The 14,127-nt window shown below is 41.8% G+C and overlaps 1 protein-coding gene across 2 annotated transcripts; it reads left to right on the top strand.

Moving 5' to 3' along the window:
- Nucleotides 1-1,102: 1,102 nt before the first annotated feature.
- On the top strand, nucleotides 1,103-13,443 carry ALG5 (ALG5 dolichyl-phosphate beta-glucosyltransferase). Of its 2 annotated transcripts, XM_066618018.1 has the most exons (10): nucleotides 1,103-1,190; nucleotides 3,735-3,906; nucleotides 4,037-4,083; nucleotides 4,224-4,292; nucleotides 5,360-5,452; nucleotides 6,917-7,030; nucleotides 8,366-8,425; nucleotides 9,967-10,118; nucleotides 11,086-11,171; nucleotides 12,832-13,443. In XM_066618018.1, the coding sequence occupies exons 1-10, from the start codon at nucleotides 1,128-1,130 to the stop codon at nucleotides 12,942-12,944; spliced, it is 969 nt and encodes a 322-aa protein (XP_066474115.1). In that variant the 5' UTR covers nucleotides 1,103-1,127; the 3' UTR covers nucleotides 12,945-13,443. The 2 variants fall into 2 exon arrangements, with proteins under 2 accessions (XP_066474115.1, XP_066474116.1); XM_066618019.1 differs by lacking the exon at nucleotides 1,103-1,190 and having other exon boundaries at nucleotides 3,824-3,904.
- Nucleotides 13,444-14,127: the final 684 nt, after the last annotated feature.

The following is a 14,127-nucleotide window of genomic DNA, read 5'->3' as shown; positions in this document are numbered from 1 at the left end:
AGGGCTTCGTCCCAGGAACGTCTGTATATAGGATTTTCAGCTTAATTTTAAAAAATCCAATAGCAGAGTCCTATGCATGCTTATACAGAAGGAAGTCCCATTCTGTTCAATGGAGCTCTTACCCCCAGGAAAGTGTGTGTACAGGACTGCAGCCCAAGAGCACGTCTTTCAGCCCAATCCTATGCATTACTATCCCATTACAGTGAATGGGGCTGACTCCCAAGTAAGTGTGGATAGGGTGGCAGCTTTTAGCTCTCTGTAGGCACAATCCTCACAAGGTCTACTCAGAAGTAAGTCCTATTTTGTTCAGTGGGGCTTACTCTCAGGAAAGTGTGGTTAGGACTGCAGCCTAAGTTTCTCTGTGGAAACATCTGCACAACCTTCCAGCCTAAAGTTCTCAGGCTGAAGTGTGATTGGTGGGGATTAGCCATAGAGATAGGACGTTCCAGTCCTGGAAGGTGCTGGAATCCCTAACATGTATGCACTGCTGAAACAGAGACGCCTGCGTTGGCTCGGTCATGTCGTGAGAATGGATGATGGCCGGATCCCAAAGGATCTCCTCTATGGAGAACTCGTGCAAGGAAAGCGCCCTACAGGTAGACCACAGCTGCGATACAAGGACATCTGCAAGAGGGATCTGAAGGCCTTAGGAGTGGACCTCAACAGGTGGGAACCCCTGGCCTCTGAGCAGCCCGGTTGGAGGCAGGCTGTGCAGCATGGCCTTTCCCAGTTTGAAGAGACACTTGGCCAACAGTCTGAGGCAAAGAGGCAAAGAAGGCAGGCCCATAGGCAGGGAGACAGACCAGGGACAGACTGCACTTGCTCCCAGTGTGGAAGGGATTGTCACTCCCAGATTGGCCTTTTCAGCCACACTAGACGATGTTCCAAAACCACATTTCAGAGCGCGATACCATAGTCTCTCGAGACTGAAGGTTGCCAACAAGTTAAGCCATAGAGATGTTATGGGGTAGAGCGAAACGACTCTTGTGCGCTTCCGGCTTTCAGTCTAACGCCAGAAGTTGTGTGTCTCTCTAGACCACGTCTAGCTCTATGATCTGTCCTTCCGCCTCCGTGTCCCTAGGAGCTGCTGGCGGAAGTGGAGTGAAGCAATAGCGTGGAGGTGGCTGATGATGGAGGTGCTGTGGCTGGCCGAGGGGCTGGCAGCGCTGGCAATCGCTGGCCTGGGTCTGGTGAGAGAGAGAGAGAGAGAGCTCTGGTGGCCTTCAGCCTTCCCTTTCGCCCAGAGGGTGCAGGCAGAGAGACCAACCCACGCCCAGCCAGCTTGGCCCTCGCACTGCCTCATGCCCCCTCCACTCCTCCTCCTCCCCTCTGTCATCTCCAGGCCATCTGAGCCAGGAGGCACCCCTGGGACCTTCCCCAGCCCTTCAAGGCCTTGCGACAAGTTAACAAAGCAGATCTCCCTTCCCTACTGTGCTGGGCAGCCCCACAGTTGCTGCAGCAGGGCCCATGGCACAGGGGTGCAGGGGGTGAGACACTGGGCCTGGGGTCCAAAAGGAGGCCGAGGAGCCAAAGGAAGTGTCCTGGGATCTTGCATTTTCCAGTCTTACCGGGGTCATGGGGTGTGTGTGCAGGGGATACATCCTAGCTGGGCCCAGGGTTAAAAAGGGTGTCCAGGAGCCAAAGGAGGTGGACCAGAAATGTCCTGGGATCTTACATTTTCTAGTCTCACTAAGGTCCATGAGAGGGGGTGCAGGGGGTACATCCTAGCTGGGCCCAGGGTTAAAAAGGGTGTCCAGGAGCCAAAGGAGGTGACCCAGAAATGTCCTGGGATCTTACATTTTCTGGTCTCACCAAGGTCCATGAGAGGGGGTGCAAGGGGTACATCCTAACTGGGCCCAGGGTCAAAAAGGGTGCCCAGGAGCCAAAGGAGGGATGTTTCCTGGGATCTTGCACTTTCCAATCTCACCAGGTCCATGAGAGGGAGGTGCAGGGGATATATCCTACCTGGGCCGAAGGTCAAAAGGACCAGGTAGGCCCAGGTAGGATGTACCCCCTGCACTCCCCTTCTCATGGACCCTGGCCTGGAGGAGGAGCCAGGAGCCGAAGGAGGGGAGCTGGAAATGTCCTGGGATCCCAGAAAATGTTTGCATGTATTGTGGGAAGACTGGCATTCACATTTTGTATGTCTGTATTGTTTTATATATTGTAATTCATAAAAATTAGGAAGGGAAGGGGCCCAAAATAAACTTTGTATCCCCTGATAAAATTCCTCACAGAGGCCCTGAGAGGCAGGGTTGAGCACCAGCACTTCTCTGCTCCCAGGATCTTACAGCTGACGCCCATATAGACTCTGCAAGGGGCTTGTTTTGGGATGTAGTTATAGTAGCAACCTCAGTGCAATTTCACCCTTATCATTCTTGGCCGCTCTTGATTTGTGGTGCTTCTCTTATTCATGGTGACAGCAAGCCAGAAAAGAATACTATTGTGGCTATTGTATCAAGGAGGAGTTGAGGCTGATCACCATGAAAAGTCATCAGTTAGTAATGTTGATTGATGTGGATTCAGCCCAAGTCCATCATTCTGTAGGAGCGTTTAGTAAATGGTTGATCTCCAGCCTTCTTCCTTGTCAAGTAGCTGAATTGGACTTTGGACAAATTGTAACTTCTTTTGTTTCCCAGTTTTTCTTGGGCAATGGCGTTAAACAGATAGCTTTACATTTCCCAAATGGTAGCACTGGAATCCACCTATATGTGCAGTAATATATGCCTTATGGCTAATCTGTTGCTAATTATCCTGGAAAATGCAGCAGAAAGTGCTTTCCGTTCTGTCAGATAACTGGAAACAAATTGATCACAGAGACAAAATTCTGCTGATGAGGAAAATAGTTTGGAAACTGATGTAGCTGATTATTTCATCAGGTATAATAGTTATTTGTGTATAATTATATTTTTATATGTATGTCTATAATTATGTATATATATAACTTGTTATATTATAGTAATTTTAATAATCATTATGTATAATTATATAATTATGTATAATTATATATGTATAATTGACATACATATATATTATTGTATTTGGCATTTTACTGAGTTGAATTAAGAAAAGACCTCTCTGTTGTCTGAAGTTTACAGGCTTAATCCATCCTCCATGGCTTGTAAATCACCAGTTTGCACACAGCCTGTGAGCTTTGTGTTTAGTCCTACCAGGTGCTTGGCAATCCAGTTTGTGTAGTTCCTTCCTGTAGCTGTGAGGCAGATAGCAAAAACTGGAAATTTATCAAATCCCTGACGGGTTGCATTCACCCTGCTGGGCTACAGGTCTGGAGACTTGATCTAAGTTCTGCTGGTGTGCCTGTGCAATGACTGGAATCCTAAACAGACTTACAAGCGACAAAGTACCTTTGAATTCAGTGGGGCATGTTTTCAAATAGACAAGCATAACATTGTGCTATAAATTTGTGCTATATTGCGTCACTTGCAATAGCAGAAGGCACTAATGCAGTTTAAAATTGCTGTAAGAGCTCAAGCATGTTGTGCTGCAGTAACTTTTCATATTGTGTGTGTGTGTGTTGTGCCTCAAATGCCATTTGAGAATGCACAACACTTTTGCCTTTGGTTGCTAGCTGCTGTTGTTGCATTTGGCTATCCTGATTATTCATCTTCCTATTTTTAAAATGAATGATTTTTTTTTTGCCTGAGACTGCTGTTTATGAATATTATATTATGCAAACTTAACTCTTACATTTGAATCTTCTTCCTCCTTCCTAGATAGTTGTCATTGCACACATAACTGCAACAAAGACGCCACACTTTAATAGATATGATGACGAAAAGTTCTTTCTGACTGCTGAAAACAAGAAGGAATTTGTGCCCAGCATTCATGACCCCCCAACGCTTGAGCTTTCTGTGGTTGTACCTTCATATAATGAGGAGGAACGGTGTAAGAATAAATCCTTGTTTTTCTGTATAACATTGTTTTATCATTTATCTTAGACATTTTTCATCAATGCAGTTTTATTTAAACCAGATCTTGGTTTTGTGGTGCGTGTGTGTGCTTTTTTTCTATACAGTACCATCAATGATGAATGAAGCTTTAGACTACTTAGAGAAGAGACAGGTATGAAAAATTCACATTCTGTTGCAGTATCCAGTACATGGATATAAACATCACCTGCATTTTGCTGGTGTCCTGGTTCACATAATGGGAAAGGATATGATGTCAGAGAAAATGCTCAGGTTTTGTTGTCCTTTTTGTAGAAGCAAGATCCTGCATTTACATATGAGGTCATAGTGGTTGATGATGGCAGCAGAGATCAAACCACAAAGGTAGGAGTCACATTTGGCCACACAGTCTCTAATTTATAATATTGACCGTGTCTGTTCTATTTGAAAACCCTTTTAGTCCTTGTTCTGGAAATATTTGATAGCATGGTGCATGGTGTCAAGGCCCAGAACATGAAAGATTAAAAAAAAAGAATGCTTTCTATTCCAGATCTTATGTTTATTGTACTCATGTTATTATTTTGAGCAATAATTCACATTTGGGAATAGCTCTGCTAAAATAAATTTGACATGCCCACCAAGATGATACGAATTACTTATGTCTAATAAGTTGCACCTAGATTTGCATACGTGAAGTAACATTTGCCCCGTATGTCCATAACACTTGAACCATACGTCGATAAAGGTGAAGCATAAAGGTGCCATATAATAACCTTTTTTTAAACCATTGAAACACATTCACAGAAAGGCAATAGAAAAATGTTGGGTTGTATCCAAATTTGCACAAATGGAATGCCAGAATTCCTGGAAACAGAAGTTCCCTGAAATAAGTATTTCTGCTATGCTGCCACTACTCAGCCTTTTCACTTTCATTGTAATTTTTCTCATTGTGAAAACAATTGAATTGTTAATTTCCTTGAATTAACAGTGTTTTATTCTTCCCAGAATGTTTTCCTAAAGATGAGATATGAGCTTCTAACTTAATATATAAACCTTGTACATCTAATTCATGGATGCCATTAGTTATTTGATTTTTCTCTGTAAACCGCTTTGTGAACTTTTTGTTGAAAAGCGGTATATAAATACTGTTAATAATGATAATAATAATGCTAAAATATTGACTAGTAGGTGGTGTAAACCTGTTTTACATTGTATTCTCAAACAAATGAATTTTTGTTTTAACTGTAGTAGAAGCAAAATTAGGCTGAGAGTAAGCGGTTTGGCAAGGGGGAAGGAAGGAAACCCAGGGTGTCTGCTGAGCTTCCTTTCTATCACCCAAGCAGGTTCTGCATTCCAATATATCTTTATTTGATTTCATGTAATGTCATGAACATAAATGACAAAAGAGAATGGCATCCAGTTCTTCTATTATGATTTTTTTTTTGCCGTAGGTTGCATTGAAGTATACCCAAAAATACGGTAGTAACAAAGTGAGGGTCCTCACTTTGGTGAAGAATCGTGGAAAGGGGGGAGCTGTCAAGATGGTATTAAACTTTAATCAATTTTCTTTTCTGTAACCCAGATTATTATTTCAGGGGGAGGGGTAAATTGGCCAGGGATGTCCTCCTTGTTTGGTTTGTGCTCTGAGCATTTCAATTAATTTTAAAATAGTAATTGAAGAAGCCTGGGTACACTGTATTCATCATGTTATTGGCAAATATCTATTTACATGAATTTCCATGAGTAGGACTTTTCTGAAGTGATCTTTTTTATAGGATGGGATATATTTAATGGATGGGTGGGGGGGTGATGGGAAGGCAGGAGATAGAGAGGTGGATGGGCGGGTGGCGTGCTGGGGGGAGGGAGGGAGGCATGTCTGTGGAGCTCCACTCTACCACATCCAAGGCGTTTATGCAGGGATCGGCGCCCTATATGAACGCCTTTACTTTACCGCCGACCAAAAGGTAGTGTAGCCGCATTGTGGGGCTGCTTACCTTACCCGGGAGAAGGGGACGAACCATTACCCGAGGTGCCGCCTGCGGTAGCCCAAGGTGCGCAGGATCCAGTGGCAGCCATTGTCTGTGCCACCAAGGCTGGGCGCCCCGGGCAGCTCAGGATTGGGCTGCCCACCTGTATTTAATTTAACACGCCTTTGTGTTTGAATTTGTAAACTGCTGCTAACCAATTTGAGCCTTGGGAAGAAGCAGGATAGAAACTAAAATGGAAGAATATGCATGTAATTGTAGTTTCAAGTTAAGCAGCTGACTATGCTAAAGGTTCCTTTGAGCTTTTGGTGGGGATATTTTCCCTAGTTTCTTTTATGTAGTAGTGTGATATTTTTGCTTCTATCGGGTTTCAGGATTTCCAGGTGTTAACTTAGTTGTATTTTTCTTTATTCTCTTGATGTTTTACAGAGTTGAGGGCAAAATGTTGGGTTACTGTCTAGACTTGGTGAACATGGCCTTGAAACCTGGAAAATGAATTAGGTAGTTTCAGTTTGCTTGACTACAGTCAACCAATTTTAGTTTTTTTCAATGCGTTGTGAATTATCTGTTTGGCAAGAGATAAATGTATTTTTCAAAGAATCCTCTCAAGAGACACAGTGTCAGAGATCCTCTCATTTTCCAGAACTGCCCGTATCAGTATCAGAGGGCAGTTCAATAATAACTACATAAATAGTTGCACCCCAATCTCGCAGGCTTCTGTGCACATCTGAATTGTAATTCCCTTTGCTCAGTGCATTTTGATGTGGAGCTGTTAATTTTTGTCCATGACCGCAAGTGGGACTGTGTTTCAATATTTTCCAAATAACTGTTGATGCTTCTGCAAGGCATTTTGGGGATCTCGGAGGCCAATGGAGTGGGTCGCAGGCCCAGCACAACCCTGAAGCAGCCTCCAGTGACTCCCAGTATTGCTTTGTGGCATGACAATGAGCCATTGGGTCACAACCCACTGCACATTGGCTTGTGTTTGGGAAACGCTGTCTTCAATTATTCTCTTACCTGCAGGGCGTCTTCAGTTCAAGAGGAAAAAAAATACTGATGGCAGATGCTGATGGAGCCACAAAATTTGAAGATATTGAAAAAGTAGAAAAAGGTCTTGAAAATCTCCAGCCCTGGCCTGTGAGTTCATATTTAGTCACCAGTTCTTTTCTTCAGGTGGATTAATGTGTAGATAGAATTTGGTATATACCTACTTTTTTAAAAAAACTGGTTCAAGTTTGCATGTCTGTTAGCTAAGGCATTTGTATGTGCCATTGCAAATGTGCTGCATGTAATCCTTTTCCTTTTAATGTTTTAACATTCACAACCAAAGAAGGTTGAGCACACTTGTTTCTCACTGAAGTCAGGGGGACTTGAGTGTACAGCTTTATCTTGTGGGCATCCAAAGTAGAAAGGCATAATCGTTTGTACTTTGGTTTGGTGCCTCACTTTTTTTCCCATGTGTGAGACAGATGCTTGTTCTGAACTTGACTGCTCAGTACTTGGCTCTTTGTTGAACTGTACTTGGCTAGTTTTCTTATGCCCGTGTTATAATTGAATATTAACATGTGAGAGTATTTTCATTCTAAGCCAACATACTGTGATCAGCATCTCTTGCTTTCTAGTTTCCTTTCTCTTACTGTTTGCAGGACACTTGGAGTTGTCTCAGATTTTGTTTTTTGTTTATCAGTTCAGTTCACTTACAATACCTAAATAACATTCCAATCCTAACCAGCACTGGCACAGCTCACACTGTATCCTATGCTTGCTAAGAGCAGGCTGGATGTCTCCTTGGAGTTAGAGGACATCTGTATGGCTAGTGTAAAGTCCTAGTCTGTGCAATGGGGATACTTGGATCTGCACCAGCAAAATTGCTTGTCCGTGTCCAAGTAACCCCATATTGGGCTTTCAAGTCCAGGAGAAGGAATAGAATATGGTGCAGGTTGCTGCCGCCGATCCCGTTTCCCTTCTTAGGCCTGATCTCTGCCCTTTCTCTATCCCTGGGCTGCCCAGCAGACACTTACCTGCTTTGTTGGGCACTGCTCTGGGATTTACTGCTGGCGCGTCAGCACAGGGCTTCCCGGTGCTGCCTGCTCTCCAGTTGCTGCAGATATGCTTCACATGATGTTTATGACACGCTAGGCTGGTGCAGCACATGAGGTTTGCACTGGGCTATAAGCCTCTGCTTTGTGAATGAGTAGTAAGCTTGGTACCTAACCAACCTGATTGCTTATTGGTACCTTACTCCATTCTATGTTGCTTTAAGAAATGTCTCTTCATACTCAGTCTTTTGGTACATGGCTAGATTTTAGTGGGTGGTTACATATTCTATTAGTTAATTAAATGTCTTTTAAAATACATGAAAAGTCTTTTAATCTGAGGATGAGTTGCATGTAGAAAAATAATGTGGGGAGGCCATCAGTTCTTTACAGTTGGTTTGGTATATAACAGGTGTTAATGCACTTTTCCCCTCAGGACCAGATGGCCATTGCCTGCGGCTCTCGAGCTCACTTAGAAAAAGACTCAATAGCACAGGTAAACTTGTCGTTGCTACTTTTTCTCCAGCATAAACTATCAAACCATTGGTTCATTTAACACAGAAGTAGTGGAGAACATGCCTTCTTTTTTTGAATACTCAGCCCCTAGTTCTTTAAATTGCCTGATTCTTCAGAGGCTTCCAATAAAAGCAGGATGATAATGGGTTGAACAAGGACAGTAATTTTTATGGACGAAGCATTCAGATGAGTAAATACTCAAAAGATATTCTAAATCTGGAGCTTCTGAACAATGTTGTGATAGGACTGGATGTTTTGAATGCTTCTTTTTCATGGGCAGAACTGATTTTCGTTGGTCAACATCTGTAGCTGAAAACATAATACATATTCTCATTTACCACTAAAAAAGAATTCTGCAACTAAGTCATTATGGGTATTTTATAGTATATCTTAAGAAATCTCTATCGGAAAGGGAGGATTACAAATGGGCAGAATAATACATTTTAAAATAAATTTAAAAAGCATGCTCTGTTCTGTGCTGTAAAGCCCTCTTTATAGTTTAATATTGTTTTGTTCGTATTCTTTTTAAACTATGATCTTATTAAAAACACATTTATACAACTTTTTGAAGAAAAGAACATACAAAAATAGCAATATAAGCATGATAGGAAAGATACACAATAGTACTGTGATACAGTTCAGCTTCATTTAAAGCTCACAGTGCAATCCCTGTGCATGCCTACTCGGAAGTAAGCCCCATTGAGTTAAACTGGATTTACTCACTGGTAAATGTGTATAGGGTTGCAGCCTCAGAGCTCTAGGCATGTCTACACAGTTCTGAGTCATAGTCAATGGGGCTTCCTTTCAGGTGAAGATAGGATTGTAGCCTCAATCATACTACACTAACAAAGGGCACTATGTTATAATTCTGACTGAACAACAACTGTCTTTTAGGAAAACGTTTAACTTGCAGCTCATTCTCTACAAATGAGATGAATGGATACGTATTCATAAAAAGAGTCCAAATAATCCTGTTTAGTAAAGGCATGAATTTGTTTTGTTTTTCCATTCATACCAAGTGTTATGCTTGTCTGTTTTTATGATACAAATAATTTTGTGCTACCTTGATTACTCGGGTAAGCTTTTGGGAGAGACAGTGTTTTAGTCTTGGATCATTCAACGGTTATCATTGTTGAATGAGCATTACATAGAAACACATTTCAGTGGTCTTGATTTTATTGTAAAATATGTATCTTTTGAAAATTCTTGTAAGCCTTAAAATATGTTGGCAATAAAAGATATGGTCATTTTCAACATTTTGGGGGGTAGTTTTTACTTTAGTACCTTTCACAGCTATTTGATCCATAGATGTGTGTGTGTTTGTGTTTGTGTGTGTGTGTGTATCTCTACAGCAAATTTTGTATGTTAACTTGTTTTAAAATATGAGTCACAAAAATGTAACTTTGAAACCCATACAGTTTCAGGAAAGACCATGCAACTTATGGGGAAATTTGTTGAACTTTTTTTTAACATGAACAGTTTCTTCCATACATGTAACCAATATTTTCGCTTTCCCTGCAGCGGGCTTACTTCCGAACACTTCTCATGTATGGATTTCATTTTCTAGTGTGGTTTCTTTGTGTTAAGAAAATTAAAGACACCCAATGTGGTTTTAAACTATTAACCCGAGAAGCAGCTTCCCGGACTTTTTCAGCTCTCCATATCGAGCGCTGGTAGGTAATGTATTTGTAAAAAGGTATTAGAGCTACCAACAAATTATAAAATTAACAAATGCTACTTCCTATTTCAAAGAGCCTTTAAAACCCTTTTAAAGGGGTTTTTTATGGGTACATTTGCTGGTTGCAGTCTGGTTTTTATTATTTAATGTTTTATAGTTTCTATTTGCCACTGGTTGGCTTTTTAAATATTATTTGTTTTTTATAGTGTTATGCATTTTACATACACACATATGCCAAAAACTGCGGATAATGAATCTACGATCCAATCTGTTTACTGAGACATGGGGAGGTCCCACTCAACCTCCCCATGCGTCAGCATTCTGGCTGGAGCCTTCCAGCAGGCATTTCTGGTTTTTGTGTTTAAAAATAAAAGTGCCAAAATCATGTTTCCTACCTTTGCGTGGTCAAACCATGCCATTTCCCAGTCTCTAGAGCTATTTTTAGACTTGAAAGACCCACTTCCAGGTTGTACAGAGTTTCCTTTCTCCTTCCAACATTGCCCTGGTATATTCTGGGGTAATACTGGGAGCAGAAAGGGACCTCCATGTGACCTGGAAGTGGGTCTTTCAAGTCTAAAAATAACTCTAGAGGCCGGGAAACAGTGTGGTTTGACTGCACAAAGGTAGAAAACCTTATTTTGGCACTTTTGGTTTGTTAATATGCTTTAAATGTGGACCCCAGTATTCACTGGCATCCGAGGTGAGTCAAATCCACGGATGCCCAACCCGCAGATACCATGGGTGCACTGTATATGCAAATAGCAATTTACAAAGGAGGACTGACATGCCTGAATCCCTTTCATTTTTTTTACCAGAGACAAACCAATGGTTGCTGCACATATGATCTTCTTTAGTTTATTTGAATCACTTGCTATGTTCAGATGATGTTTGATTCTACAAATATGTATGAAAAGTTTAATGTGATTTCAATTTAGTACCAATAAGTATTCATTTTGTTACAGGGCATTTGATGTAGAACTCCTTTATATAGCTCAGTGCTTTAAAATACCAATAGCAGAGGTTGCAGTCAACTGGACAGAAATTGAAGGTTAGTCTGTCTTTATATTTCTTTAATCCATCAGGACTGTTCCAGAAAATAGTAGTTTGCTTTATTTGGGTTCCTTGTCAGTAAGCAGGCATTTTTCCTAACATAAAAATATTATATACTATGTTAGTAGTTCCCAGACTATGTACCATGGTGTCTGCGGACACCACGTCACAGGAACCGCGGCATATCCCAGCAGCCTCTTCCCAGCCCTCCTGGGTGCCACCATCTTGGATCATGCAAGATCTTGTGTGATCCAAGATGGCAGCATCTTGGAGAGTCGGAAAGAAGAGGCCACTGCGAATGAAGGGTGCCGTGACCACAGTAAGTTTCAGAACTGCTGTACTATGTCCCAACAAACCCAACTAACAGCCCAATCCTGAGCTGCCCGGGGCACCCAGCCTTGGCCGTACCTAGAACGACTGCTGCCGGATCCTATGCACCTCGGGCTACCGCAGGCGGCACCTCCGGAGAAGGGGACTTTTGTCCCATTCCCCTTTGTAAGGGAAGCAGCCCCGCAATGTACCTACTCACTTTACCACCACCAAAAGGTCGGCGGTAAAGTAATGGTGTTCATTAGGGCACTGAGCCGCACAGGAGCGCCTTGAATCTGGTGGGGCAGAGCCTCCTTCCCTCCCCACTCTTCCCCCCCCACGCCTCATCAGCAGGTAGAAAGGTGTCATGTCATACCTGCTCTATTTCTAGCTTAGCAATAGTTATCCCTCTTCCATACTGCTTAAGAATTAACGTGGTTACTAAGTTACTCCAGTCATTTTATCGAGCCTCAATTTTGTAAAAGCGTTGGGTTATATCCTAAATTCTTCTTCCACAAACAAAAGACACTTTTGTTGATTTACAAATTCAGTACAAATTTACAAATTCATAACAGAGAGCAAAAAAGCAAACAACTGCCATTACAAACAAACAAGTCTGCATACCCCATCTTCCCAGGACTGAGACAGACATTAACATCAGGAGCTCTGATTCAGATTAGGAATCTAGCGCTGAGGTATGGGCTGTTTAACCCTTAACTTTATCCTCCTTCCAAAAATCTCCCCCAGTGGCTATTTACTGCAAAAGTGCCATTGTCAGAAATGGCACCTGCATCTGGAGGAGGGCAACTTTTCCTGTCTCACTCTCCCCTAGCCTGTAGCAGAGTGTCTGTTTACACAACAGAGAGGCTCTTAATGCAAAGAAGAGGCAATATATCTCCAGGAGCCTGTGCAACCAGCTAGTGTCTGGCAAGGAGTGTCTGTTTACACAACAAAGGCACTAGATTGGGCTGAATGTTCCCTTAATCACCTAATCGCATAACAATGAGGATCCCTATCCTTAAATGGCTAAATGTGGAACACCTATACTTTAATGTAAAAACTGGCACTTAACTAGATGCTGCTATGTTTCTCAGGCCTTAGATTTTGATTTTGCTCAACTGCTGCTGGGTAAAGATCCTAAGGCTATATTGAATGTTCATGCCCAAAGAGAATGTGCATGTCCTATTCTAGTATTAGTCATATGTAATATGCGATTTCCAAATGAGAAGTGCTGTTTTTCTTCAGCTCTTTTCAGATACCCGCAAAGAAACTCAAATCTCTCTATACATGTATATCTTGTGGGAACATTAAAGAAATAATAATTTTATTCCTGTTTCTAATAATCCTAGGTTCAAAATTGGTTCCTTTCTGGAGTTGGTTGCAGATGGGCAGGGACCTTCTGTTTATACGACTTCGATATTTGACTGGTGCCTGGCAGCTGGAAAGAAGGAAAATTAATTAGGTTATTTGCACTTGCCCAAATGGGATTGTTTTACGTCCAAATTATGGTGAATGATTTCAGCAGTATGAAATATGGGCAAAGCCGAGTTGACTCCTCTACTGTTTCTCTTTGCCTGATTTTGTGAGTCTTTTTGAAGTTGCCAAGATGCCCTATGTAAGCCTTTTTGAATTTTTTTAAGTTTTGTGGTGAGGGGGGGGCAGGGTAAGTCTTTTTACTTTGGTTGTGACCTTTGAACATTTCCATTTGGACAAAATTCTTTTGGGACCTAAGAACACATGTTTAAAAAAAGACTGCTACTTTGTCATGTCTGTCATTTCAGCTATTGTATATTTAAGTACCAGATCAGACCAACATTTGTTGAATGCAGAGGGTATCATCTTTGTTGAAGTGAATTGGGAATCTCTTTGAGTGGGACATTGCCAGCACTCTTAAGAAATAACGATTTGGACATTTCATCTGTTTTACTCAAACATTAAACTGGCCACTCAAGTTTCAAAAATGTTGTCACCTGTTTTCTAGAAGTACCTGTACCATGGATCATGTGGACAAAATTAGACAAATTAAGGTTCTGTTGCTACTGGGATGCACAAATTGAAATTGAGGGTGCAAAAGTGTTTAACGATAGCTGGATTGCACCAACTTCATGTATTCTGCACTAATGTGTGAGATGGAGGATATGCCCAATAATGTAAATAAGCTTAAAACAAAGGAATGTTTGTGTAACAGAGATTGCACAGTCACACATTTTCTGCATTAAGTAGGACTTTGTCTTGAGCTTTCACTGACTACAGCTGTAATCTCAATATTCTCCAGGATATTTTATCTATTTTTAAATTGTGGAATATTAAATTTAAAAATGGTGCTGTCAAAACCGTTTGGAGATATAAGGCTGCTGTAGTTGTAGTTACTAAGGCAGTAATCCTATACACACTTACCTGAGAAGAAGCCTGTTGAACTATGGGACTTTTAATTTTTGAGTAGCAAGCAAAGGTGTGCGCTGTAAGAGACTGAGAGCCCAATCCTGAGCTCATACCACTGGTGCTGTGCTGGCGGTGAGGGTTGCAAATGTGTCATAAAGCACCTTCGCAGCCCACAACGCCAGCCCAGCGCTGGACTGAGGTAGCTCAGCTGGACTAACACCAATGCGTTGCTGGTCATGTGGACTGCAAGGCGGCGAAGACGT

The sequence above is a fragment of the Tiliqua scincoides genome, chromosome 2 (assembly GCF_035046505.1).
Source record: "Tiliqua scincoides isolate rTilSci1 chromosome 2, rTilSci1.hap2, whole genome shotgun sequence".
Lineage (NCBI taxonomy): Eukaryota > Metazoa > Chordata > Lepidosauria > Squamata > Scincidae > Tiliqua > Tiliqua scincoides.
The sequence above is the reverse complement of the archived record's forward strand: the minus strand, read 5'-3'. Positions and strand labels throughout refer to the sequence as shown.

What these genes read in the sequence shown, in the direction of transcription:
- ALG5 (XM_066618018.1), top strand. Translation starts at nt 1,128, where the DNA reads ATGATGGAGGTGCTGTGGCTGGCCGAGGGGCTGGCAGCGCTGGCAATC. An exon ending in CAATCGCTGGCCTGGGTCTG is followed by an intron (nt 1,191 to 3,734) that starts GTGAGAGAGAGA and finishes CCTCCTTCCTAG; the next exon opens with ATAGTTGTCATTGCACACAT. An exon ending in AAAAAGACTCAATAGCACAG is followed by an intron (nt 8,426 to 9,966) that starts GTAAACTTGTCG and finishes CTTTCCCTGCAG; the next exon opens with CGGGCTTACTTCCGAACACT.